The sequence below is a fragment of the Dipodomys spectabilis genome, unplaced genomic scaffold (genome assembly GCF_019054845.1).
Source record: "Dipodomys spectabilis isolate Male_0828 unplaced genomic scaffold, ASM1905484v1 ptg000096l, whole genome shotgun sequence".
Taxonomy (NCBI): domain Eukaryota; kingdom Metazoa; phylum Chordata; class Mammalia; order Rodentia; family Heteromyidae; genus Dipodomys; species Dipodomys spectabilis.
Window position 1 is genome coordinate 27,564,383 of NW_024870773.1, and position 27,166 is coordinate 27,591,548.

The 27,166-nt window shown below is 45.7% G+C and overlaps 1 protein-coding gene across 1 annotated transcript in view; it reads right to left on the reverse strand.

The window, feature by feature from the left end:
- Ryr2 (ryanodine receptor 2) overlaps positions 1-27,166 on the reverse strand; it is a 413,538-nt gene that overhangs the window by 202,710 nt on the left and 183,662 nt on the right. Inside the window, exons 11-16 of the mRNA XM_042686202.1 lie at positions 25,735-25,891; positions 22,499-22,663; positions 15,469-15,590; positions 14,309-14,492; positions 11,716-11,851; positions 5,970-6,065 (exon numbers count right to left, since the gene is read on the reverse strand). Coding sequence (XP_042542136.1) covers positions 5,970-6,065; positions 11,716-11,851; positions 14,309-14,492; positions 15,469-15,590; positions 22,499-22,663; positions 25,735-25,891 — 860 coding nt within the window. The remainder of the gene's footprint in view (positions 1-5,969; positions 6,066-11,715; positions 11,852-14,308; positions 14,493-15,468; positions 15,591-22,498; positions 22,664-25,734; positions 25,892-27,166) is intronic.

The following is a 27,166-nucleotide window of genomic DNA, read 5'->3' on the forward strand; positions in this document are numbered from 1 at the left end:
GCAGACAAAATGCAGCTCATCCAGAGTCCCTGCTCTCCGCCAGATCCCTTGTTTTGCCTTTGCAATTCACTCTGGCTTAGAGACACATTTATGCTCTTAGCCTGAGACGATAAAGAAATCATCTCCCTGCACCCACCCACAAAAAGTGGAGAGTGGTTGCTTTTCACACAGTGATCAGATACTGGAATACACACAGCTTTATACACTTGGGACACAGGTCATCTCTCAAAGTCACAGAAACACATGCATGTACACACACATGTACCCACACATGGGCATGCTGAATCATACCATCATAGGTAGCAGACACAGGAGGGCCTCTGAGCAATTCCTCCTCCTTCCTGTTCAAGCCATGCAACCTCACCTTCTACCAGATCCTGTACTTCTTTGCTACGAGATTTTTCCTGACCTCCGTGGCAATAGAGGGACTCAGTCAGCACCCCTAGTCTCAGCACCACCCAGTGCCTAGCACCCAGCTCCCGTGCTCCTTGGGCAAGCTGGTACAGCTACGTGATCTCTGAGAGTGAGTGCTCTCATCACAAAACGAATGAATATTTGAGATGAAGGACATATTAACTCATGTGGACAAGCTATTCTAACTTGTGTAGGTATGTCAGGATATTTGATACCCCATAAATGTCTCTCCTCCCCAGTTCTTAATTTGTGATGCAAAGCTTTAAAAGTCCCTTCGGTGTCTGTCTCATGGGAGTCCCTGTAGATCTCACCGTCACTTTCCCTGTAAATGATTGCTTAACATCATCATGTTTCTCCTATTTCCTAACACTGTGGCCGCTGATCGTTTCTCACCAGTGGTGTTTAGGTGTGAATTTATGGAGCCTTTTAAGAGCACATGAAGGTAGTCAAGGAAATGAAAGCTCAGAAGGCTATGACAACTCAGCTCAGAAGTTCTACTGTGCCCTTAAAAAAGAACCAGAAAACTGAATCCCAAACCACCTAACTACATATACTTTAATCCCATTAATAGTCACACCCTCAGTGAGCACCTTTAAAGAAGCCATGCACTGCTGGCTCCCGGCTGTAACCCCAGAGCCATGGCAAGCTCCGATTGGGAAGATCGCAGTTCAAGGCCAGCGTGGACAGAAAGGGGTCCAAGGTCTCTCCAGATCCCTTCTCAGTAGAAAGCTGGGTGCAGGACCTGCCACCCTAACTACAATGAGAAGCCTACAACAGGCAGCTCAGAACTCAGGCACACACTGGGACAGGAAGCAAGACTCTGTCTCCAAAATAACTAGCATAAGCCATGGCTGGCGTCATGGGTCAGTGGAAGGAGTGCCTGCTTGAGATGCTGAGTTCAAACCTCAGTATGAGATACACACACACACACACACACACACACACACACACACACACACACACACACACACACACACACGAGGAACCTGTAAAGAGACAGCATAGTGTGATGGTTTATTTAGATGTTTTAGATGCCGGCCCCAATGCTGGCTCTGTCCTGGTTCTGAGTCTCTCTTCCACCTGCAAACTGTGTACAACACTGGCATCCTCCCTTCAGGGCTGCTGTGAGAATTAAATGATTAATATTCATACAGCGCACTGTAAGGTCTGCTCCTGGATGGCAAGCAGACTCCACCCTCCTTCCAGCAAAGTCTCTGCCCAGTACCTGTACCTGCGTTACCTAGGCAATTGGCACACCTGGAGGAGGTCACATCTGGACTGGATGTGGCCACACCTTTCCCCCTCCATTCCACCCCACCCCGGCCCCTACCCTAGATAAGGCCTAGCCCAGGGCCAGATGCCCTCTTTCTCAGGCCTTTTCCCAGCCACATGGAGGGCCAACATGGCCTGGTGCTAGCCAGAATAAACCTACCCCTTACTTGAATACCATGTGCATGGTGTGGTTCTTACTCGGCTACCTCTTTTTTTAAAAACCTAACATGCACCAAACAGCACCTGACCCTCACGGCAGACTTGGGACCTCTGCCCTCGGTGCCTGCAGCAAGGCCCCTGCACGGCTGTCTGGCCATCAATGTTAGACTACCCAGACTGGCTTCAGTCCAGTCTCTCCACAACCCTGGGATCTCAGACTCCTAATTAGCTAAGATTACAGACATGAGCCACTAGCGCCTGCACTTTGTATAGCATGCTCATAGTGGCAGACGAAGAATCAAGATGAAAATTAGGGAAAGGAAGGAAGCTGAAAAAACATGGTATCAGTGATCAGCAGACTTGACCCCATGTGACCCTAATCCTCTGGGTCTCTTCCATCTCTCCTCACTTAGCTATTCACAGGTTTTCACACGGAACTCCATGGAGGGCCTGGTGAGTGGGCTTCTCCCTCTTCACCCCACTTCCAACCCCCTGCTCAGTAAGATCAACAGCTGGGAGCATCTGGAAAGCCTGTCAATCACTGAGAAGTCCCGCCCCTGACACATATCTAGAAAGCCTATCACTGAGAACTCCTGCCCCCCACATCTGGAAAGTCTGTCAATCACTTAGAAGTCCCACCCCCCTCCCCCCACATAAATCTGGAAAGCCTATCATTGAGAACTCTTGCCCCCCACATCTGAAAAGCCTGTCAATCACTGCGAAGTCCCGTTCCCCACTGTAGAGAGCTGCGAGAGGCCGCACCTGGAAGATGACACCGGCTTCTGCCCTCCGCCTTCCCGATGGCAAGTGCTCTCTGTGGTAAACAACTCCTTATATGGCTAAGGCAAAGAATCTGGCTTGCTTCCGCGCACCTGAACCTATTGGTGGATCTTACGTGGCGTATCAGGGTTGGCTACCCAGCGGGTACTTAAGGCTGTGGGGAATTTTCCCCGGGGTTGGGGTCAGAAGATTACTCAAAGGTCCTGAATAAACTGCAGAGAGAAGAGCTCGGTGTCGCGTCTTCCTTGCTGGTCAAGGCGGTCGCGACAGGTGGTGGCCCGTACTCAGCCATAACCCCAACAAGGACTCAGAACTCTCTGCGGTCAGGGTGGTGCACCGGTAAGTCCCCAGGTAAAGGGGGAATCCGCGACAAGAGCGGGGGTAAGTTCCCAGGTAAAGGGGGAATCCGTGACAAGAGCGGGGGTAAGTTCCCAGTTCCCAGATAAAAGGGGGAAGCCGCGACAAGAGCGGGGGGGGGGGGGGGGGGGGGGGGGGGGGGGGGATTTTTGCTCTTCTCTGTAGAAAGAGTGAGAAAGGAGGAAAAAAAGAGGAAAGAGCGAGAACCCGGGGCTAGTCAATAGAGTAGCCAAAAGTGAAAGTAAAAGATTGTTTACCAGGTTAAGATTTTTAAAACATGGGCGCTTCTTCTTCGCACCCAATTTTTTTGGCTCTCAATGAGCTACTGCACTCTAAGAAGTTAAAAATAAAAAAGAGTACTTTAGAGAGATTTTTGGATGAATGTGACATCGTTGCCCCGTGGTTCGCTGTCTCCGGAAGCCTCATGGTGACCTCTTGGGAGAAACTAGGGAGGGACCTAGATTTTGCCTCTGAACAAGGAACGCTTAAGAGCGGAGTGAGACCAATATGGAAACTGATAAGAGGCTGTCTTGAGGACCAGCGCTGCAGTGAGGCAGTAGAGAATGGTCAGGCCGCCCTAGAAATGCTGCAGGAAGAAAGATCAGAAAGGGCAGACAGCGAAAAGGGGAAGAGTGGGAGGGGGTTATACCCCGATCTTGCCGAACTAGAGACCTCTGAGTCTACAGACTCAGAGGAACTACAATCACTCATAGAACAAATAGAAAAAACAAAGATAAGAAAGAGGAGGAAAGGGAAGGAGAGAGAGGACCCAGATAAAGACGAATGCACGGCTTCCATGTGCCGTGCCGCACCCTCGGCCCCTCCGCTCTATGCGGAGGACCCCGGAAGTGGCAGCTCCGGCTGTTCTTTCAGCCCAGACGTGTGGAAAGCGGTCAGAACCGAGTTACATCTAGCCTGTCCAATATTTCAGGATCCACAGGGGCAGCGGTATCATGAACCCTTAGATTTTAAGGTGATAAAATCTTTAGCTGAGTCTGTGCGGACATACGGAATCACGGCCTCCTTTACTGTGGCCCAGGTGGAGGCCCTAACCAGACACTGCATGACACCCGGTGATTGGAGTGGGCTCGCACGAGCTTGTTTGAGCCCCGGTCAGTATTTAGATTGGAAGGCCTTTTTGATTGAATTTGCTAGTGAAGAGGCTTCGGCCAATCAGGCTGCGGGAAACCCAGCTTGGGACAGAGATATGCTGCTTGGAAGGGGCTGGGAAGTTGGCTCAGTGGTAGAGTGCTCGCCTCAAGTGCATGAGGCCCTGGGTTTGATTCCTCAGCACCACATAAGCAAAAGAAAAAAGCCAGAAGTGACGCTGTGGCTCAAGTGGTAGAGCGCTGTCCTTGAGCTGAAGAGCTGAGGGACAGCGCCCAGGCCCAGAGTTCAGGCCCAGGAAAAAACCTACTCAAAAAACACTGCAAATTTGTTTAAACAGTTGTCTAGTTATCTTTTAGGTAATTGAACTAGGGAGTTCGACAGCCTGATGGAACAGCTCAGGGTTGCCATCGTCATGGTGAACTCAACCCGAGTGGATGCCGGATTGGCGGAGGGGTTATCTTCATGGATCTCCGCTGCTATGAATCATCTTAAGGAGTGGGCGGGTTTGGGAGCCCTGACAGGCCTCCTGGTATTAGCCTCCTTGGTATGTCTGTGGTGCATTTGCCAAATTAGAGGTTCTCAGCATCGCAGTGCAGCCATGATTATCCAAGCCTTTACAGCCATTGGAGCAGGTCAGTCCCCCCAAGCGTGGCTTGCCACCCTAAAACAATGAACACAGATTGCAAAGCCAAAGTACTGCAGTCGAGAGGCATGAGTTTTGCCCTCGAGGAGAGTATGTTTGATTGCATACGGGTTCGATTCGCCTTTTCCCGTCCTTGTGAAAAACAAATCAATGGACAGGCTGAGTCATCCCTAGAGAAGGCGCCCTCTGGGAGAAGGCTTGTATGCAGTCCTTGCATTGCACAACAGGGATCAGACCTCTGTTCTCATCTGTGTTCTTTAAACAAAAAAGGGGGAACTGTAGAGAGATGCAAGAGGCCACACCTGGAAGATGACACCAGCTTCCGCCCTCCGCCTTCCCGATGGCAAGTGCTCTCTGTGGTAAACAACTCCTTATATGGCTAAGGCAAAGAATCTGGCTTGCTTCCGCGCACCTGAACCTATTGGTGGATCCTACATGGCGTATCAGGGTTGGCTACCCAGCGGGTACTTAAGGCTGTGGGGAATTCTCCCCGGGGTTAGGGTCAGAAGATTACTCAAAGGTCCTGAATAAACTGCAGAGAGAAGAGCTCGGTGTCGCGTCTTCCTTGCTGGTCGAGGTGGGCGTGACACCCCACATCTGGAAAACCTGTCAATCACTGAGAAGTTCCACCCCCCACATACATCTGGAAAGCCTATCACTGAGAACTCCCGCCCCCCACATCTGAAAAGCCTGTCAATCACTAAAAAGTCCGCCCCCACCAAAATAAAACTAGCATGACAGAAAGGCACACAACGGGCAGATTGCTTCTATTTTCCTATTATACCGACGGTTGGTTATCATTTAAGAAATCCCTTTTGAAATAACATATTGTACTGTATTATTTGTGAAACCAACCCTCAGCCCTACCCCCACCCAATTATCCAAATAACCTTTGAACACCAAGAAAAAAACTGAGGACTGCAATTTCCTTTTTGTTTACAGAGTACATCAGGAGTCTGATTTGAGAATAGAAGGAGAATTCAGTATTTCACAATTAAATTAAGTTGAATTAATTAACATGTAAATGGACAAGGTATTGTTAGATTGCTGCTCAAAAATAACTCATGGCAAGAGTAATGATTGAGTCAATAAGCAGACAATCTCCAAATAATTAAAAGGAAAACACTACTATTGCACTAAAAATCAGAATTTGTTTTCATAACTTAAAGAGCAAGAGATAGAGGAAAACAGGAATAACATCTCACTCACCCAAGGGGAAAACCAGAGCACCTACCTGAGGAAGCTTCTAGTCTTTCCAGTCTGCTGATGAGCCAGTCCAGGGAACCAGAAAACTGAGCACAGTTCTTGCGATTTCCTCTAATGAGGGCAGCTGCAAAAGAAGATGACACATTTTGGTGATTTTTTTTTTCTCTAGTTCAAAAATCAAGGTAAGCTAATAGGAGCGCTAAAATACTGGCTCAAAAACAAAATGTTTTCGTGAATCCAAATCCGATGCAAATGGAGAGAAGACGTGCACATGCGTGCACAAAACCATGAAAGTGACCTGCTATGTACTAATGAGGGCTGAAAACCCCCACCGCTTGTGAGAAAAAAACCATCAGACAGTAACATGTCACCGTGGGAGGTGACAATAAAGGGGGGTTGGGGGAGATGCAAAAGCCAGTGGCAAGGGAAGTTCTTTGCTTAGGTTCTAAGACACACAGATTTCAATTGGCCATGAGACTAAATTATTTCCTCTCTCTAGAATCCATTTTTCATACCTCTATACTGAAGAACTTAAGAACACATTGGTTTTCTTGAAAATTCATTTAGCTAGAACTAGTACTTATAGCTCTAACAGGAGAAATAGCTGAATGTTATGTAGAGGGAAGCATATAAGTGTTAATGGCTAAAAAAGGAGATATACACAGACATACACACATATATATGTATATGTATGTGTCTATAAAATCTTTCTAGTGGGAGAATCACAATACATAGTAAACACTCAGATGACTTAAAGAAATTCATTCTAATAACTTTGAGCTCACATTTTCTATGATTTTTTGACCAATAAAAAAAAATCTTCTTTATAGGAAATTCTTCTTCAACCTACTTTATAGACCCCCATTTTAAAACTTTCACTTTTCAATTGAAAACTTCAGTTGGGCCAGACATCAGTGGTTCATGCCTGTCATCCTAGCTATTCAGGAGGCTGAGATCCGAGGCTAGCAGTTCAAAGCCAGCCCAGGCAGGGAGGTGTGGGAGACTCTTATTTCTAATTATAACAACAGAAAACCGGAGTGGAGCTGTGGCTCAAAGTGTTAGAGTGTTACCTTTGAGTGAAAAAGCTTAAGGACAGTGCCCAGGCCCTGAGTTCAAGCCCCATGACTAACAACAACAACAATTCAGCTGGTTCATTTCTTTTGAAGCATGTCTGGAAATTTCTTAATGTAACTTCTACTCCAATACCATAAAATCATTCAAAGGCAGTGTGAATGCGCTCAGTGTCGGTGAGATTTTTTTGAATAATGTGATATTTAAAGGGAGACCGAGTTCTCCCAAGTGAGACATCACTGTTTACAATCCGGGAATGCCAGGAAGCAGACTGACGAACTCAGTCTCAGGCGACTCTTAGGAAACCTGTGGCTCCAGGGATTCCCAACCTCGGAGGTCCCCGTCCCTCCTTTGCCAAGTGAGCAAACATGGGCCTGACAGCCACAGTGGGGTGGCTCCAGCTGAGGACACTCGCGCAGGGAGAGTAGCACAACACCTTTCCAGAACTTGCAGGAAAACAGGGCAGGAAAGGCTTTCCCATACACACAAATGCCAGAGCAAGGCCTGACACAAGGGGCAGAAGACTCAGCACCTCCTTCTTTGCCTCTTGATTACCTTCCTGGCGTCTTCGGGGGTTGAGGAAATCTGCCTCCCTGAGACTCTGGGAATCATCGGGATGTGCAAATTTTGTCACTGTGACAAAATCCCTGAGTAAATAACTTAGAAGAGGAAAGCTTGACTTTGGCTCATGTTTTCTGAGCTTTGCATCCGCGGTTGGCTGGCGCCATTGATTTGAAGCCTGTGAGGCAGAAACATCGTGGTGGAAGGGCGTGGTGGAAGAGAGCTGCTCACCTCATGGTAGCTAGGAAGCTATGGTATGGGGGTGGGTACCATCCCAGGGATACTCACAGTAACCCCGCTCTTCTAGCTAGACCTTACCTAGTACTTTCCCCCGCCTCCTAGCAATGCCAGCAAATGCAGAAGGCATTCGTTATGTGAGAATCCTCAGGATCCACTCCCTTCCCAAATACCACACACCTCTGAATACTGCTCAAGTCAGCTGACACTGGTCAGGTCTGCCAGACCTAAAAAATAGTGGCCTCTCACGCTCGTTTCCTATTCTGAAGCTGCAGAAAATGAGTGATTCGTAGAGGTTTAGCCCAAGAGCCACTTCTCAGACATCTTTAGAAAATTACTCCGGTTTACAAGTGTCTCGCAGATGAATAGCAGGAGCATCAGACATGATGTATGAAGAATGGGACAGCAATGCTTCTGAAATTAGGAGTCGTGCTGACAACGTATGGAGGGCCTCGAGATGGCAGCTCATAAATCTACTGCTGTTATTCTCCACTTAACGCACGTATCAAGTGATACCACGTCAGGTGCCAAATAGTTACAGATTACCAGTTCTCCCTGCACCTTTTTCTCTCCATTCAATAATAGGCATTCCCAAGGAAAAAAGAAAAGAATAGGGGGCATATTTCACGTGCAACCTCGGGAGAGAGTAGCTCTACCTGTGTGGAAGAACAAGAGAGGAGGCTTTGGAGCTGATGTTTGAACCAAGTTTTTGGTAGTGGAGGAAATGCCAGTTGGCATCACAAGGAAAGCTAAGGTAAATATACATTTTAGAACTCCAGTTACACCTGCAGAGCTAGGACCTGGCCTCCAAACCGAAGTATAAACACAGGTGTATGTGGCTCTGTGATGACACCAAATTCAATGCAAACTGCCTGCAACAAACAGATAGTTCTGACTTCTTTTATGCATCAGCAAAAAGGGGCTTTATTCGCTTTTTTTTATGCTTAAAAACCAATGATCATTATAAGAACAATACAAAAACAAGGAGAAATCAAAGAATCTTGTTTTAAAAGATAAAGTTTCTCCTAATTCTATCTATCTATCTGTCCCATTTAAACTGCCTTGTATTCAGAGGAGAACATCTTCATGTGTGCATACAATTATCAAAAAATTCTATTTTGCTTCACTTAACTAAAGTTTAATGTGAGGCTTTTTCCTCTCATCACCATTTCTCTAAGCATCAGTCCATGTTAAGTACATTTTTATAAGCACGTTATAAAAGGAATAAATCCCAACAGATTAAGAACAAACAATTAAAAGGGTACATAATAAATGAAAAGGTTCAAATCCTTTTCCCAAGAAATAGTCATATAACATTTTTTGTTCACTCTTTCAGAAATGGCCAATATATAGACAAGAACATAGCTAACCCTGCACATTTTTAATTTTATGTGATCAGAATCTACCTCTCCCCTCCCTCCCCCACACACATACTTAATACCACAGTGAAATACTAAGGAGCTACAGTGTGGTTGGCTTGTTTCTAATGACTTCCCCAGTACATAATGCATTAATGCATTATCTTAATTTTCAGTGCCCACTCCATGTTTGATACTATTTGAGTCTCCTGTAGCTGATACAACCAATCTCCTGTTGACAGGGAGATTGATTGAGGGTCTTTGTAAACAATTTTACAGTGGAGATTCTTTCTATCTTGGCACCAGTGGTTTTCAAGACCACCTTTCTTAAAGTAGAAGTTCAGAAAATGCAAGGTTATGCACATTTAAAGTTTTATATATCGCACAGAGCAGAAGTTGATCTGGCTCTGTAAATTTCATTGATTTGACCTCCAGTCCGGAACACACAATCTGACATCTTCCTCAGTGATGATTATTACCAAAGCTTTTATCCATGCATGACAGCATTTATACAAACCCTCCACACCCTGGTGAAAGTGGGGGCTGGGGGCAGAGATAAACGGGTACAGTGGAGAGAGAAAACCTGCTCAGAATGGAGTACACTCTTCTGGAATGGTCACTATGAACCCCCCTTGTATTGTTAACGTATGCTAATTCAAAAATAAATTTTTTTTAAAAAGGAGAGAGACCTATGGAGGAGGAGTAATAGACCTGCTGGTTTTTAATAAAGGAAACTGACAGCCAAGTCCACCATGCCGCAGAAAGTCAATGGGAATTGCTGTGATTGTTTATTGAATAATTAAAGCCAATGTTCACCGAGTGCACCCCCCGAGGGCACTAGGTAACACATACAAGTACCTGGATTTGAATTCAGCTCAGCCAAACTGCGGGGTCCGTGGTGAACACAGACAGCTGCTGTAGGGCAGAGCTGTTCTTCCTCTGCAGCCTCCCCTGCCCCCCCCCCACCCACTCTCCACATGAGCTCCAGCGGAGTCTAAGGCCCCCCGTCCTCAATTTCAGCATGGGCCCTGCCAGTCAAAACCAGGGATGGCTGCAGGATGTGAGACACACAGCTGAGCCCTGGGGGAGAGCAAGGGATCCCGGAAGTCAACAAGGGACACATGGGAGCTGGTTCTGGAGAACCGGCCGCAGGGGGGTAGGGGGGAGCCATAGTGTCCCACTCTGGTAGAAAGCCGGCCGAGTGAGCCCTAATACATGCTCTGATGTCTAAGGCCCTGTGACTCAGGGCTTTCTGTAATTCCAGCTGAATAGATCCCAACTTCTCATCCTGTCTAGGTATGCTCTAATCAGGGCAAACTGTACAACTAATTATGATGAGGGGCATACGCACAGCCAGGGCCCTGGCACCTTCCACAAATTGACATAAGCCACTTTCCTCCCCAAGTAACTCTGTGGAGTTGCTCAGCAGTGTGCACCCTCCTAGGATAGAACGCACACCCATGCAGCTAGAGCATGCTCGTTGTATCCGATTATCTACAGCCGCGTTCTGCCTGCACCCGGACACGGAGTTCATCGAGGAATTCGGGCTGTGTCGTGTGAGGTGAATGGTCACACTACTGTTACACACCAGCATGTTGTGCATCTGTGAACTATTCACGCCTTCAGCCCCATTGCATCTTTGTCCTGATGATTGTTGGGGTAAGACCATGATTCCAGATTCCCGTAGAGTCGCAAATCCTCGGTGATGTTCAGAGAAACGCCAGCACACTCGACCCCAGCGCAGAGTCCCAGGGCCCCTCATCACGAATCACACGATTCACCTCAGAAAACCACAGGAACACGAACCGGCGCAGGAGGCCATGTGCGGGCCTGTGCTGGCTCTCGGTAGCTCAATGAAGTCCAACTTCCCTTGGAAGCATTTTGACTACCCTTCCATATCTTACAAATCTTTATCAACTGATTTTGTTGAACTGAAACCTCTTGGCATAACTACTTTAAAACACAATAAAATATTTATCCACTTTTTATGCTTTTTTAAAATTCTTATTCCACCAGAACTCGATCGCTAATACATACTTACTGGGGAGCCACTCTATGCCAGAGCAAAAGTTAAAAGAAACTAGAAGACCGCTGTTGTTCTCTTTAAAAGTAGGCCCACATATAACCAGGAAGGGGACACGTGCTGTAATATAGGCCAAGGCTAAGTGCCAAGGGGAAAGTAGCTAGCTTACCATTGAGTCAATAGGGTAAGAGCTTGACAAGGGACAAACTACCTCCACAGCAAGCCAAATCCATGAGGCCTAACTGGGCACAGGAAATATAAAATGACCAAAAAAGAAGACGAAGACCTGTATTGGCACAGAGCCCACAGGATGTGACATACACCACCACAAGTGTGGCTTCGTGTAGCTCCAGCAAACAATTACACCCTGGATCATCTTCCTTCCTTCCTTCACCCAACGCTGCCTTTCCTACCTAGAGCCCGATCTGGGAGCTGAGCCTCCTGGGCTTTGGTCCCACAAAAAACATCCAAAACCCTGATGAGGAAAAGCCTGCCTTGGGTGAGAGCTGAGCGGTGGCACTTACCCAGCAGCTCGTAGAGAGAGTTGAGAATGGACTTCCAGGACTGGGCCGCTTCTCTCCCAGCCACGTCAGCAAAGTGCGCGGCGCTGCTGTAGACGTGCAGCCGGTCGATGCACTCCAACACCAGGCTGATCACCCCCTGTGTGGGAGAAAAACACCTAGGAAACCAGTTCTGCTCCCCCTCCCCCTTCCTTCCCCCCCAAAAATAAGACAAGACAGGCCAGCTCACAGAATGTCTGCTTGTCATTGGCTAAACTGAAGATGGTTTATTTAAAGAGCAGGAAGAAAGGCATTTGCATGTGAAAGGAAATGTTCTTCAAATAATCCAAGGGGACATCAAATTCTAAGAGCCAAGCTCAAAGAAGAACAATACTGTGGCAGAGTGGACCACTGGCCTACATGAACAGGGCACAGAGCCGGTTCTATGGTTATATGAGAGTATAAAAGCAGGCCATTTTTCTTAGACCAGTATTATTACATTCACTACATTAAAGACACAATACATTAAGTAAGAGAAAGGGAATAAAAAGTCATTTATAAAGCAAGTAAAAAACTCATAAGAAAGTTCTCCAGGAAGCAGCCTATATTTGAAATGGTGTGTCTTATTACTTCTGCCAATCAAGGTTTGCAGAAGGACACAAAGCTCACGGAAGGAAAAGGCACCAACAGCTGACTTGGTTTATTTGAATATTCATTGCATAACGGAGAATCTAAGAGGAACTTTGGAATGATTCTAGGTCCCATCTGAATGAGAAAAGAAAAGAGGAAGAGGAAAAGGAGAAGGAGGAAAGGAGAAAAAATAGGAGGAGAGGGAAAGGGAGAGAGAGGAGGAGGAAAGGGAAGTGGAAAAGGAGGAGGAGGAGGAAAGAAGAAGAGGAGAAGAGGGTGGAGGAGGAGAAGGAGGAGGAGGAGAGGGAATGGACAATGAGGAGGATGACCATCTGAGGCTGGTCTGGGAACAAGTACAACTTTCTACCTGAAAAATAAAATAATGCAAAAGAGGATGGACACGGCTCAAGTGGAAAAGCACATGTGTAAGGTCCTGTACACAAACCCAGTACTGCCAAGAGAGAGACAGAGAGGAGGAAGAAAGGAGGGGGAGGAGGAGATGAAGAAGAAGGAAGAGAAGGAAGAGGAGGAAGAAAGGGAGGGAGGAAAGAAAAGAGGGAAGAAGGGAAAGGAAGAAAGAGGAAGATAGATCTAAAAGAACAAGGCAGAGGGGCACCAGCACTTGCTGGCTGGCTGCAGGAACTGCGCATGGAGCTTGCTGCCCTGTGGACCCTGGGCTGCCCAGTGAGCACCCACTGACCCCTGGAATGGTCCAGGGTCCATACCAGCACTGGGATGTGAACTGCGTCACTCATGCTGTATGTAAAGCACAGCACATGAGTTCTTCGCAGCAGTGGAACTTGAGACAGAATAAAACTGGACCTAGAGGGGACAGGGGGAGGGGGTGCTGTGTCCAGGACGGGAGTCCCCGGGCCTCAACTCCCCGGATGGGGGCCTCAGGGGGTAGCATCCTCCCCAGTGCAGAGCCTCTGGGGCCGGAGGCGTCTCCAGGGAGCCCCGAGCACAGCTGAAGCTTTTCTAACATCTGCAGCTACTCAGGGCTCTGGATTTATGTGAGCCTTCCGAAGCCAGCTGCAGTGCCCGCCAGCGGACAGAGGGGGCGCTGAGGCCCGGGCAGATCCCCACAGAGATGAGGGGAAGAAGGACCTGCTCCTCTGAGCCACGATTCAGGGACGTGGGTTTTCTCTTACTAGCATACAGTCACGGTGAAATGAGCGCTCATGCCATGGGCACTGCCATACGTGAGTGATGTGTGCACTCTTGGCTCACACACACCTCTCCTTCTCCCTTTCCAAGCAGTCCCTACATTAATCCTGCATGCATCAATCACATGCATCCATAAAATAATGATGTGCTTCATTAGATCTGCTACCCCTTTCTCCTCTCACCTTCCTTCCTCCCTCTTGCTGCCCCCCCCCCCACACACACAAAGCCTTGCCAAAAGAAAAGTCATTCGGCCAGGTGCCGGTGGCTCATGCCTGTCATCCTAGCTACTCAGGAGGCTGAGATCTGAGGATCACGGTTCAAAGCCAGCCCGGGCAGGAAAGTCCATGAGACTGTTATCTCTAATAAACCACTAGAAAACCAGAAGTGGTGCTGTGGCTCAAGCGGTAGGGCTCTTGCCTTGAGCTGAAGAGCACAGGGAAAATGCCCAGGCCCAGAGTTCAAGCCCCACGACTGACAAAAAAAATAATAATAATAAGTCATTTGGTTTTCTCTCCAGTCATTCTCCTCTCCCACCCACCCAGACACACACCTTAGAAAGATCTGGATTCTACATATGAGAGAGAATTGTGATGTGGGTCTTTCCCAGTCTAATTATTTCCCTTAACTTGCTTTCTAGTTCCACCCATTTTCCTGCAAGGTATTTCATTCACTTGTGATGTATTCCTCTTTAAGGCTGCATAATAACCCATCAGCTGTATGTGTCGTACATATACACATAGTTACATGTACATGAGTATTTAAAGCTGTGGAATGGATGGGAAGAATGTGGAGGAGAAATGCCCAGGGTGGGCAGCTGCACCTCCTCCTGAAAGAGGTTCTGCCGGTTCTTTAGGGCTCGCAGTCGGTTCTGCTTGTCCTCGTGCTCCAGGTGCTCATCCGGGGGGTGGAAGTAGCCGATGAGGTCCTGCAGACTCAGGCTTACTGACTCGATGGGCAAGTCTACGCTGGGTGCCTTGGTTTTCTTGCTCAGAGCATCGAGGCCCCTGGAATGGACAGCCCACACTTCTGTCAGCGGCCCACATCTCAGCTTCCTTGGTTTAGGTTGGGTTTGGAAATAAAACCACATACAAGTGCACCAGATACAAGCAGGTGGAAAGGGGAGGGGTGCTCTGTCCAAGAGGGCAGGCCAGGCCTCAGCTCCTCTGTGGGGCCCTCCCGGGGCCTGAGGTATCTCCAAGGAGCCCCCAAGAACTGCTGAAGCTGTTCTAAAGGTGTGCACCAACCACCATGCCAGGCTCTAATGCTGTAGATGTACAGAAAAACGTACACCTATCACATCCGCAATTATGAAGAGACAGACGGTATCCATCACAGATCAGAAAGTTAATTAGCATAATGTTCCCAGAAAATACTTTGGCCACAAGTTTAACTGAGCTTGAGGATTATGCAATTATTTCAATTATATGATAATTACTTACTATAAGAGTCACTTATTTTTTAACATATTTTGAATCTCATCACGTATCTCCAATACCCTCACTACAGAAGGTCTAGCACAAACAGATCAACTACAAATGACATACACAGTTTATAAGACATTTCTAATATAAAAGTTCATTCTTTTGAAAGAAAAAGAAAGGCATAAAACTGGGTACTGGTCACTCATGCCTGTAATCCTGGGAACTCAGGAAACTGAGACCTAGAGGATCCTGATTTGAAGCAAGCCTAGGCAGAAATGTCTGTCAGACTCCATCTCTACCCAATCAGCAAAATGCTGGACTGGAAGCATGGCTCAAGTGGTAGAGCACCAGCTATGAGTAAGCAAACCAATTAAACATGAGAGGCCCTGAGTATGAGCTCAGTTATTTAAATTTTAAAACATTTTCTAAGTAGCACTTTTGATTGTAGTCTGCTGACCCACCATTATATATGTAGGATCATTGTATATGTTAGGAACTGTTTACTTGTAAATCTAGGAAGAATGTTTAAAAATCGAACAACCATGGCAACAAAAATTACCTTATAAACCTATTGAAGAGGAAGACGGTGCTGCGGATGACCCGAGCCGTGCGAGATTCTTCGTGCTGAGATCTGGATAAATTTAAGCCATCATCCATGTGCCCTTCATGGTGCATAATAGCCTGGAAGAAAGGGGAATCAGAGACACTGTCTAACTCCTCCCCAAACCACACTTACCACCAGACGTTCTCAAAGAGTTGAGATTGCTATTGTGCTCAGATTCAATGACAGGTGATTGTTCCAAAGGATGGAAAGGCAAAGGCATTACGTTGGGTAAAACCAACAGCAGAACCTTTTGATACCACCCTCACCCACAGTTTATGATAGCAACAAACAGCACAAAGAAATGGCACAAGGTTCATAATGTTACACTGTAACCCTCCTAGTACAAAGGAATAGAGTGGGCCAAGGGATCACTAAGTTGTACATACCACTTCTTTTTCTTTTATTTGTTTTTTTGGGTCCAGTCGTGGGGCCTGAACTCTGGGCCTGGGCACTGTCCCTCAGCTCTTCAGCTCAAGGCTAGCGCTCTACCATTTGAGCCACAGCGCCACTTCTGGCTTTTTTCTTTTTGCTTATGTGGTGCTGAGGAATCAAACCCAGGGCCTCAGGCATGCAAAGCAAGAGCTCTACCACTGAGCCACCTTCCCAGCCCCTTATACATACCACTTCTAAGAAATCTAAAATATTGTTTTTTGGTTGGGTATAGGACTTGAACTCAGGGCCTGACCACTGTCCCTGAGCTCTTTGTGCTCAATGCTAGAGTTCTGCCACTTTGAATCATGGCTCCACTTCCAATTTTCTAGTGGCTAATTGGAGATAAGAGTCTCACAGACTTTCCTGCCTGGACTGGCTTTGATCTGTGATCCTCAGATCTCAGCCTTCTGAGTAGCTAGGATTATAGCCATCAGTGCCCAGCGCATCTAAATATTAAGTATATATGCTTACTATCAGTTTTTCTGCTAGACTTTCCATTTCTGAACTTTCTATGCATTTGTAGCATTAGAGTAGGGAAGGGCTGAACATGTGCGAACTCGGCATCCAGACCATGAAAGAGATGATCTGATTAGAGCTGTTAAAGCCTAGTCCTGACCTGCCTTCCCAGTACCCACAACCCAGACTTTCAACATAGGGACCAGCTATGTGCCACATGCAAGAAGTGCACAGTAAGCGCTTGGTACCTGGCTTCCTTCATGCGACACTGGGAGCGAGGTAACACAGCGCACCTAATCAAGTGTAAAGACTGAAATCATGTGCTATCTAGAAAGCAAGCAAGAAGGAACCCTAAACCTATAATCAGCAAGCCACGGATACACACGTGTGCTCAAAGATTATATCCTGCCTGCCTTTGTCAATAAAGAAGCGACCGCAATGAAGGAACATATTACTCATTGAAAATGGGACGCCAAATAAAGTGGGAAGCAGAATTAATGAAGATAAAAAAGACAAACTCATGAACTAGCAACAAAATCCTAGGAAGGATGGATGAACCCCAAGTTTGATTCTACAAAAAGACAACTAGATAAGCCTCTTCACAAACCAGGCTAAAAATAAAATAGGAAGCAGGAAGCACAGTGGAAAGGGATTAATTACTGACAGAATGCTGTGTACAACTCTGTGGCAAAAAAAAAAAAAAAAAAAAAACACATACAGCAAACAAGCCTGGGAAATCCAGAAGAAGAGGATGGATTCATAGACAGACAAGAATAATCAGTGTAGCTGGATGCCACAGCACACGCCTATAGTCCTGGCTTCTCAGGAGGCTAAGGCTGAGGTCACAGGGGCCTAGGAACCTGAGAACAACCTGAACAGCAATAGAGAGAAAGACACCGTTTCAAACAAGAAACTATTACTAATTACTAATTACCAATTACGATTACTAATATTAACTAGAAAAGTGTCTTCAGAAAATATTGAAAAGATCATTTTTAAAGATTCAATATCTAAAAAAACCACAGGACAAGATGATTCTACAGGTGAACTCTGATAAGCCTCCAGGAATAGCTATTCTTGATGGTAGCCTAGGTTAGACCAGGGTTTAGCAAGTGATGGGTTATTGTCTGCTTTCTTGAAGCCTATTAGCAAGGAACAGTTGTTTTTGTTTTGTTGTTCTTTTGTCAGTCATGGGCCTTCAACTCTGGGCCTGGGCGCTATCCCTCAGCTCTTCAGCTCAAGGCTGGCGCTCTACCATTTGATCCATAGTACCACTTCTGGTTTTCTGGTGGTTTATTGAAGATAAGAGTCTCACTGACTTTCCAGCCCAGGCTAGCTTTGAACTGTGATCCTCAGATCTCAGCCTCCTGAGTATCTAGGATTCTATAATCCTAGATACTGAGCCACCAATGCCAGGCAAGGAACAGTTTTAATATCTTTAAATGCCAAAAGAGCATGGTTTTTTGTGACATACGAAAATTATATGAAATTCAAACTTAACTCCTCATAAAGTTGATTTCCTTTACGCAGATACATAGCTGCATAAAATATTAATAAATGAAGTCTAATAGGACTTTGTAAAAATAACACACTCTATTCAAGTCAGGCCTTATCCATGCATGTAAGATTCTTCAATCACTTTATGTCTGATAACATTTTTTCTGGTGGCAGGTTAAAAGAGACTAAAACATGGTTTTCTTTCTCCCTTCATTAATAAAATCTAGAAATCACTGGATCATTTTGAAAAAGCTAAGAAAAGTGGGAGTCATAGGAGACTTATATAAAAGCCATTTCAATTGTCGCTAAGATGCAGGAGTTTACAACTTTTATCAGAAAGGAGTAAAATCTTGCCACGAGAGGAAAAAGGGCACCTGAAATGTACAGGGAAGCTGGGTGACATTTTCTAAGAAGGATATAGAAGAAAAGGAGAACTTCTTGTGGTGGCACTGTGTGGTTTCATTTAGGTGATATCCAGGTATTGGGCAGCATGAATGTTTGGTTACAAAAAGTAAAAGAAAAAACTCACTGTAGAGAGGGAATGAGATGCTGTGGGAAGGAATGCAGAGCAACTTTCTGGAGAAATGGAAACATTCCCTCTGTTGGTAAATGCATGCATCACACCATGAAACCACTGGGATCAAACCCAGAACCGGCACCATCACCATCACCTCCACCATCTACACCTCCACCAACACCATCTCTACCACCAAAACCACCTCTATCACCTTCACCAACACCACTTCTACCACCAAACCAACTCCACCAACACTACCTCTACCAATACTACCTCCACCAACACTACCTCCACCACCATCACCACCTCCAACACCAACACCACCTCCACTACCATCACCATCTCCACCACTAACACCACCTCCACCACCATTACCACCACCTCTACCACAACTATCTCCACCACCATCACCACCTCCAACACCAACACCACCTCCACCACCAACACTACCTCCACCACCATCACCACCTCCAACACCAACACCACCTCCACCACCAACACCACCTCCACTACCATCACCATCTCCACCACCATCACTACCTCCACCACCATCACCACCTCCACCACCATCACTACCACCTCCACCACCTCCACCACCAACACTATCTCCACCAATACCACCTCTACCACCATCACCACCTCTACCACCAATACCACCTCTACCTCCAACACCATCACCGCCACCATCAACACCACCTTCAACACCAATACCACCATCACCACCATCACTACCTCCTCCACCATCACTACCAACAACAACACCTCTCCACCAATACCACCTCCTCCACCAACACCACCTCCAATACCAACACCACCTCCAACACCATCACCAACACCAACACCATCACCACCTCCAACACCATAAACAATAAAAACACCATCACTACCTCCTCCACCAATACCACCTCCTCCACCAACACCACCTCCAATACCAACACCACCTCCAACACCATCACCAACACCAACACCATCACCACCTCCAACACCATCACTACCTCCAACACCATCAACAACAAAAACACCATCACCACCTCCTCCACCAATACCACCTCCTCCACCAACACCACCTCCACCACCACCACCACCACCGCCACCACCTCCACCTCCAATACCACCACCACCACCACCACCTCCACCACCTCCACCACCATCATCACTTCCTCCACCAACACCACCACCATCACCAATACTACCTCCACCACCACCACCACCACCACCACTATCACCACCACCAACAACCACCTCTATCACCAATACCACCTCTACCTCTACCACCACCTCCTCCACCATCACCTCCTCCACCACCACCTCTACCACCACCACCATCACCTCAACCATCACTACTTCCTCCACCAACACCACCTCCTCTACCACCACCACCTCCCCTGCCACCACCTCCATCACTTCCTCCACCAACACCGCCTCCTCCACCAACACCACTTCTACCACCATTACCAACACTCCCTCCTCCACCATCACCACCACCTCCACCATCAACACCTCCACATCAATACCTCCTCCATCAACACCACCACCTCCACCACCACCTCTACTACCACCACGTCCATCACCATCATCATTTCCTCCACCAACACCACCTCCTCCACCATCACCACCTCCACCACCATCACCACCTCCACTATCAACACCTCCTCCACCAACACCACCACCTACACCACCACCTCCACTGCCACCACCTCCATCACCATCATCACTTCCTCCACCAACACCACCTCCTCCACTATCACCACCTCCACCACTATCACTACCTCCACCACCATCACCACCTTCATCATCACCACGTCCTCCACCAACACCACCTCCTCCACCACCACCTCTACTACCACCACATCCATTACCATCATCACTTCCTCCACCAAACACCACCTCCTCCACCATCACCACCTCCACCACCATCACCACCATCAACACCTCCTTCATCAACACCACCACCTCCACTGCCGCCACCTCCATCACCATCATCACTTCCTCCACCAACACCACCTCCTCCACCAACACCACCTCCACCACCATCACCAACACTACCGGCTCCACCATCACCACCTCCACCACCATCACTACCTCCGCCACCATCACCACCTTCATCATCACCACGTCCTCCAACAACACCACCTCCTCCACCACCACCACCTCCACCACCAACACAACCTCCTACACCAACACCACCTCCACCATTAATACCACGTCTACCACCACTACCAACGAACTCTACAGCTAAGAGTTTGCATTTCAATGTGTATACACTTCTAGTCACTGAGAACAAGTAGCCATGTCCCCTGGGACACGGCCAAGGAAGCGAGTGTGACCATGGCAATGACAGCATTCACATATGGAAGGGAATGGTGGAAACCCAGGATCCACAGGACCGTGTACTTGTGATTCTGTGGACTTGGTTTGTATTTGAACTCTCCACATGTTTTATCACAGCCAGGTTCAACTTCAGGAGAGGAAAAACGCTTTGTATACAGAGAATCTATACGACCACTTCATAGATTAGTGAGCCCAGGTCAAGGAAGTTGAAGGCAGGTGGCCATCTCATTCTAATGAGAAGGGCCTCACAAGAGAACTGGACCTGTACTCACATGCCTGAGATGGAAACAGAAGGCTGCACTCCAGCCCAACTCTATCTGCACCGGTTTCCACCTTCCTACAACCAGCACCAGTTACTCTAAATCCATCCCAGTGGCCCGAATGAGCTATATGGCAAAACAGAAGTTTATTGAAAATAAAACCTTCTGCCTCATGAAAGCCTTCCTTACCCAGGTCTCACCTTTCCCAAAAGGTCTCATTGTTTAGTTCTGTGCACTGTGCAGCATGTCATGCATAAAAATATGACCCATCTACCGCCATTCACGCCCTCAGGAAACTCACAGACCAGACCAGAAGAGACAGAAAGACCTGTAGCTAGTGAAAAGAATAGCACAGGAGCATCTATACAACGCCATAAGCTAGATGTGGATATGTTATAGGATCATAGAAAGAGGGCAGTAGATTCACTGATATTGGAATGACTTCTAAATTGATCTTTTGCATTTAACTCCTGAATGATGGGTAGAAATGAGGTGGAAAGAAAGGTTTCAAAGGACACTCCAAATGGTAAAACAATTCTATGCAAAGCACAGGCATGGCCCAGCACCAGTGGCTCACACCTGTCATCTTAGCTATTCAGGAGGCTGAGCTCTGAGGTTAGCAGTTTGATGCCAGCCCTAGGCAGGAAAGGCCATGAGACTCTTATTTCCAACTCATCATCAGAAAACCACAAGTGGTACTGTACTGTGGCTCCAACCGGTAGAGGACTAGCCTTGAACAAAAAGAACTCAGGGACAGCACCCAGGCCCTGAGTTCTAGGCCCATGAATGACCAATTGCTTTTGAAAGCACAGGTAGGTAAAAGCCATGGTGTTCTGAGGAACTGCACACTTGTTTAAAGTGACACACTGGGAACACTGAGCATGGACATCTAGCCTAGCAACCCGTACGAATAGGAGAATGGAGGAAGGACAGGAAGGGCTGCACATGATGACCAACAAGTGTGATCTCTGTCCTGTGAATAAGATGAAACCGGTGAAGGACCTAGCAGCAGCCAGGACAGAGGACAAAAGAAGGAATTAGGCCCACTAAACTAGGGCCCAAAAAGGAAGGTCTTCTTCCATTAATATTTACATCCATGAATCCATTCATCCGCTCCATCCGTGGTGTAATAATATCAAGACAATGGTTTGAATTATAAAACTACAAGGTCTATTACAGTGGAATTTTTCCTCCAAGGGATTTTAAAAGGGTTGAAGCTTTAAGGTAACAGAAGAGCTCACTTCTTCCAGTGTTGCCTCCCAGTGGGACAAACGGGGCAGATGGGGCTGGAGGCACTGGCGTGCAACATGGCTTACAGCAGCATTGGATACAATACTAAAATACACCCATGGAGGGAAGTGACCTTGAACATTGCGAAAATGACCTTGAGCAGGAGGCTGAGCTGGCAGGGTTTGCTAAGTCTCTGGGTGGTGGGTGTGTAGGAGCTAATCCCTCCAATGGCCTCCACCCGTGAGTGATTCTACAGGCTCACCTTGCGCTGGACGGATCCCATTCTTGCGGATTTCACATCCACAGACTGGTAGGTGAGCCACAGGCCTGTGTCGACGTGCTGAATGTAGCAGACAGAGTCCCCGTATTTTATTTCTGACGTTCCCATGCCATCGACTTCTTTTCTTATTCCAACATCTAATTTTTCCTAAGTAGAAAAAGAGATCAGCAAAGATTCAAATTAAAAAACAAACAAACGAACAAAAAACCAAAAAACTAGCTTATATCAACAGGAGATGGCCCTGCTGTAAACAGATTCCTTATTAAGATTCAGCCCTCAGAAATCCACTGAAATCCTAATGGTCATATATTCTACTGTTCTAATTCAATCTCCATTGAAAACCAAACCAGGAAACTTACCAAGACAAATAACATATTCTTGAATTATTTACATGAGTAGAATATATTTTGGCCATCACATAAAAGTCTTACTTGACTTAACAGCAAACATGAAGTGAAGAGACTTAAAATTAAGTCATTTAAGCTCAATATTATTTTATCTTCTCATTATTAATAGTGAACAAGATAGATGAGTGTTCAAATATTTTTTCTTTCATGCAATTGTTTCTAACACATTTATAAGATTATTTCTTTGTTTTCTTTGTTGCTTTATATGTCCCTCCCCCACAGTATAACCCCTGCTTTCAAAGTATTTGATGTTGGTATAATTTGTGGAGGGGAAGGGGAAAAACAAATGGTTTAAATAGGGATACAGGTGGACCCATTGCAACAATGAGATGTACAAGTCGTTATGTCAAAAAATGAACTTTACAACTTTGTCCTGGAGAAGGTACGGGGTGGGGAAATGGGAAGGGATAGGAAGGGGAAACAAAGGAGGAGGCAACAATGCTTGATAAGAAATGTACTTATTATCTTGCCCATGTAATTGTAACTCCTCTGTACGGTATTTTCACAATTAAAAAATGTTAAAAAAAAAAAAAAAAGATAGATGAGTGTTCAAAAACATTCATTTTACAGGACAATCTTTGTTACTTATTGCCTCGAAGACATTAACCAGTGAATTAGAAATGCAAAGCCCCAGTTTTCTCATGGATAAATAAAATTAGCAACAGTACCTCAATGAACAATCAAAAACATGAGATGATGCTTGTAATGAGAAAAATCTGACCTAAATGACATCTAAAGTGTTTAGCATGGAGCCTGGAATTAAATCTGCACACAAATAAACTCTGATAGTTTTGACCATGATGATGATATTGCTAATGGTTATTTCTTTTTAATTCAATTTCTGCTACTGCAGTTTCCAACTCGAATGGTGGACGTTTTCCTTCTGAAAGGGAGTAAAATTCCCCTTGGAAATAACAGCCTAGAAACCACAGTACAGAAACCTTGTGTACCTCGTTGCTGTGGCTTCCTTATTCTCTTCTTCCTTGATTAGCTTTCCTTCTTCAAACTACCCTATTTTTCTCCTATGTCTTTGATATTTGCTGTCTGAACTTAACTGCAGCTACACAATTTTTTTTTTCTTGGTTGGTCGTGGGGCTTGAATTCTGGGCTTGGGCGCTGTCCCTGTGCTCTTCAGCTCAAGGCAAGTGCTTTACCACTTGAGCTACAGCGCCACTTCCGGTTTTCTAGTGGTTTATTGGAGATAAGAGTCTCTCAGACTTTCCTGCCTGGGCTGGCTTTGAACCTCAATCCTCAGATTTCAGCCTCCTGAGTAGCTAGGATTACAGGCGTGAGCCACTGGTGCCCGGCTTACACAAATATTTTTAAATTGAAGTGAAATGTACGTGCTATATAAGAAAATGATTAAGGGGGGGGGGGGAACCTACAAAATTTCAGATTTTTCATGTCCTTTTCAGTTTGTACTTGTAACTAATGATTCTAAAGTGATTAGAAAACTTCTTAAAATCAAAATGAGTTAAAATTCTCAAAACAGAAAGGTTAAGGTCCTCTAGGAAAATATACGATCATCAATTAAGTTGAATTAACTATTATGCAAATAACTTGGAGCCTCATTCTAAGAGTCTGCAATAAAACAGATAATAAACCATTTCAATTTCATGGTATCAAATGAGGTAAACTACTAATCTACTTATACTAAGTCTGTCAATAGGAGAATTGCATTCTAGGGGAAAATATAGCCATAGAATTATCTCTTAAAAAGAAAACAATGAGCCTATATAAAACATTTTTTTCTTTTATCCAAAAAAGAATTAGTTTGTAGTCTAATTATCTAGGAGCTACAGATTATGTTTTGAGAAGGCACACGCTCATTAATTGTAAAGTTATGCCTTGTTCGCTTTTGGTGGAAATGGTTGACATCACTCTGGTGATGAGGAAATTTTAATTATGAAGTCTCCCAATGACTGTGTCCTAAGAGTTACTCTGACCCTGTGTTAGTTAATAACTGCCAAGGTACCATTAGGAAAGGAAGAGTGATTATTTGCTGGATAAAAACTTCCAGGCCAGTCATGTTCTTTCTCCCCTTCATTTCCTATCACTCATGCATAAAAGAAACACAGATGATGCCCAAGTCATGAGTTCAAGCCCCAGTACTGGCACAAAAGAAAACAACCAAGTAACTATATAAACAACATAAAAATTAAAAGTGGGAAAGCCCTAGATAATATTCAAAAGGTAACTATGTCCACATACAAACGAGTCTCAGAAATACAAATCAAAGTCAAACTCTTTATGGTTTTGCCTTTCTAAAAGAGAAGCTAGCCACTATTCCACATCATTCCCATCATAAGACTAAATTTCAGCATTTTCACAAAGCTAAAGCAATAAAGATACAGTTATCATAAAGCAATTTGCTGGAGCTAAGCAGGTAGATCCACCTATAACAGTGGTTTAGATTAAGCCCTTAACAAAAAAGGTACATCATTGCAAGGTATTGGGTGCTGGTGGCTGGCTGGAAGGATGGATGGATGGATGGATGGATGGATGGATGGATGGATGGATGGATGGATGGATGGATGGATGGATGGATGGATGGATGGATGGATGGACAGACAAAAGGATGGGTGGATGGGTAGATGGATGGATAGATGGATAGATAGACAGACAAAAGGATGGGTGGATGGATGGATGGATGGGTTGTAAGACTGAAGAACTAATAAGCCCAGTGAAATATCTGGGCAGGTCCTGGTGGTTTATGGAATTGATTTTCCTAGAGAAGAATGGATGGAAGAGTAGGATTCAGAGACCTCAAGAAATACAACGGGAACTCCAAAAGAATAGATTCTACCTTACCTTAGAAGACCGGAAGGTAAATGCTGTTGATTTCACATCAGCTTTTTCTTTGTCCATGAGCAGCAGGTTTTTGTCCTCCAGGAGACTTAAGTACCTGCCGGTGGTGACGTGACGAAGCCGGAAGGGCTGGCCCCATCGGATGTGGCTCCCGCTCCACCTGGCGGAGGACAGTTGTAGCTTCACTTTTTTGCACTGACTAAGAGATGCATGTCCAACAACATGGAACCTTTAAGCTCAATGTTTGTCTAAGGGTTTCATAGGGAGGCACATTTCACCAGCTGCACATCCACATGAAGTAAACAAGTTCATTTAAACCAGTGTTACTAATCTAGAACTTGTTCACTGTTATTATTGTTTGTTTTGTGCCAGTCTTGGGGCTTGAACTCAGGGCCTTGATGCTGTCCTAGAACATTTTTGCTCAAGGTTAGTGCTCTATCATTTGAGCCACTGCTCCACTTCTGGTTTTTTTGGTAATTGGAGAGAGTTAGGATGAAGGGTGTGAGCTACTAACACCTGGCTAACCTGGAACTTAAAAAAAAGAAAGAAAGAAAAAAAGACAGACTGAAAGAAAATAGAGCCAGGCACTGGTGGCTCACGCCTGTCAGCTACTCAGGAGGCTGAGATCTGAGGATCACAGTTCAAAGCCAGCCCAGGCAGAAAAGTTCATGAGACTCTTATCTCCAATAAACCACCAGAAAACTGGGAGTGGCACTGTGACTCAAGTGGTAGAGTACTAGTCTTGAGCTGAAGAGCCTAGGGACAGCTCCTAGACCCAGAGTTCAAGCCTCATGACAAACATACAGAAGGAAGGATGGAAGAAAGGAAGGAAGGAAGGAAGGAAAGGAGGGAGGGAGGGAAGGAGGGAGGGAAGGAGGGAGGAAGGAAGGGAGGAAGGGAGGAAGGGAGGAAGGAAGGAAGGAAGGAAGAAGGGAGGAAGGAAGGAAGGAAGAAGGGAGGAAGGAAGGAAATGTAAAAATTTAGATAAAACATTGTGTTGCTAAGGATAGTATATAAGCAAGACAAAAAGAAGAGCCTGTCCATCTGTTAGGAGAGAGTTAAAAGAAATAAGAAGAAGGTATGCTTTACATTCTGAGAGTTCAAGTATTTGTAAGTCAATGGACAGGGGCATGTTTTTATTATCAGTTGGATACCCTGAAAAGAATGGTGCAAACGTTTTATTTTAAATAGTCAGCCCTTTACTGTAGGAGAAGTTAACCTCCACAGATCTAATTAAACTGGTACTGACATTTTTCTATGTCAACCTTCCCACATTCAAGGATGTAAAAGTTTTTTCCAGAATTACTCTATGGAATGCTCTCACCCAAAGGAAATGAAGATCACAAAATCATTCTACTCACCATTAGATAGGTGATAATCACACACACACACACACACACACACACACACACACACACACACACACACACACACA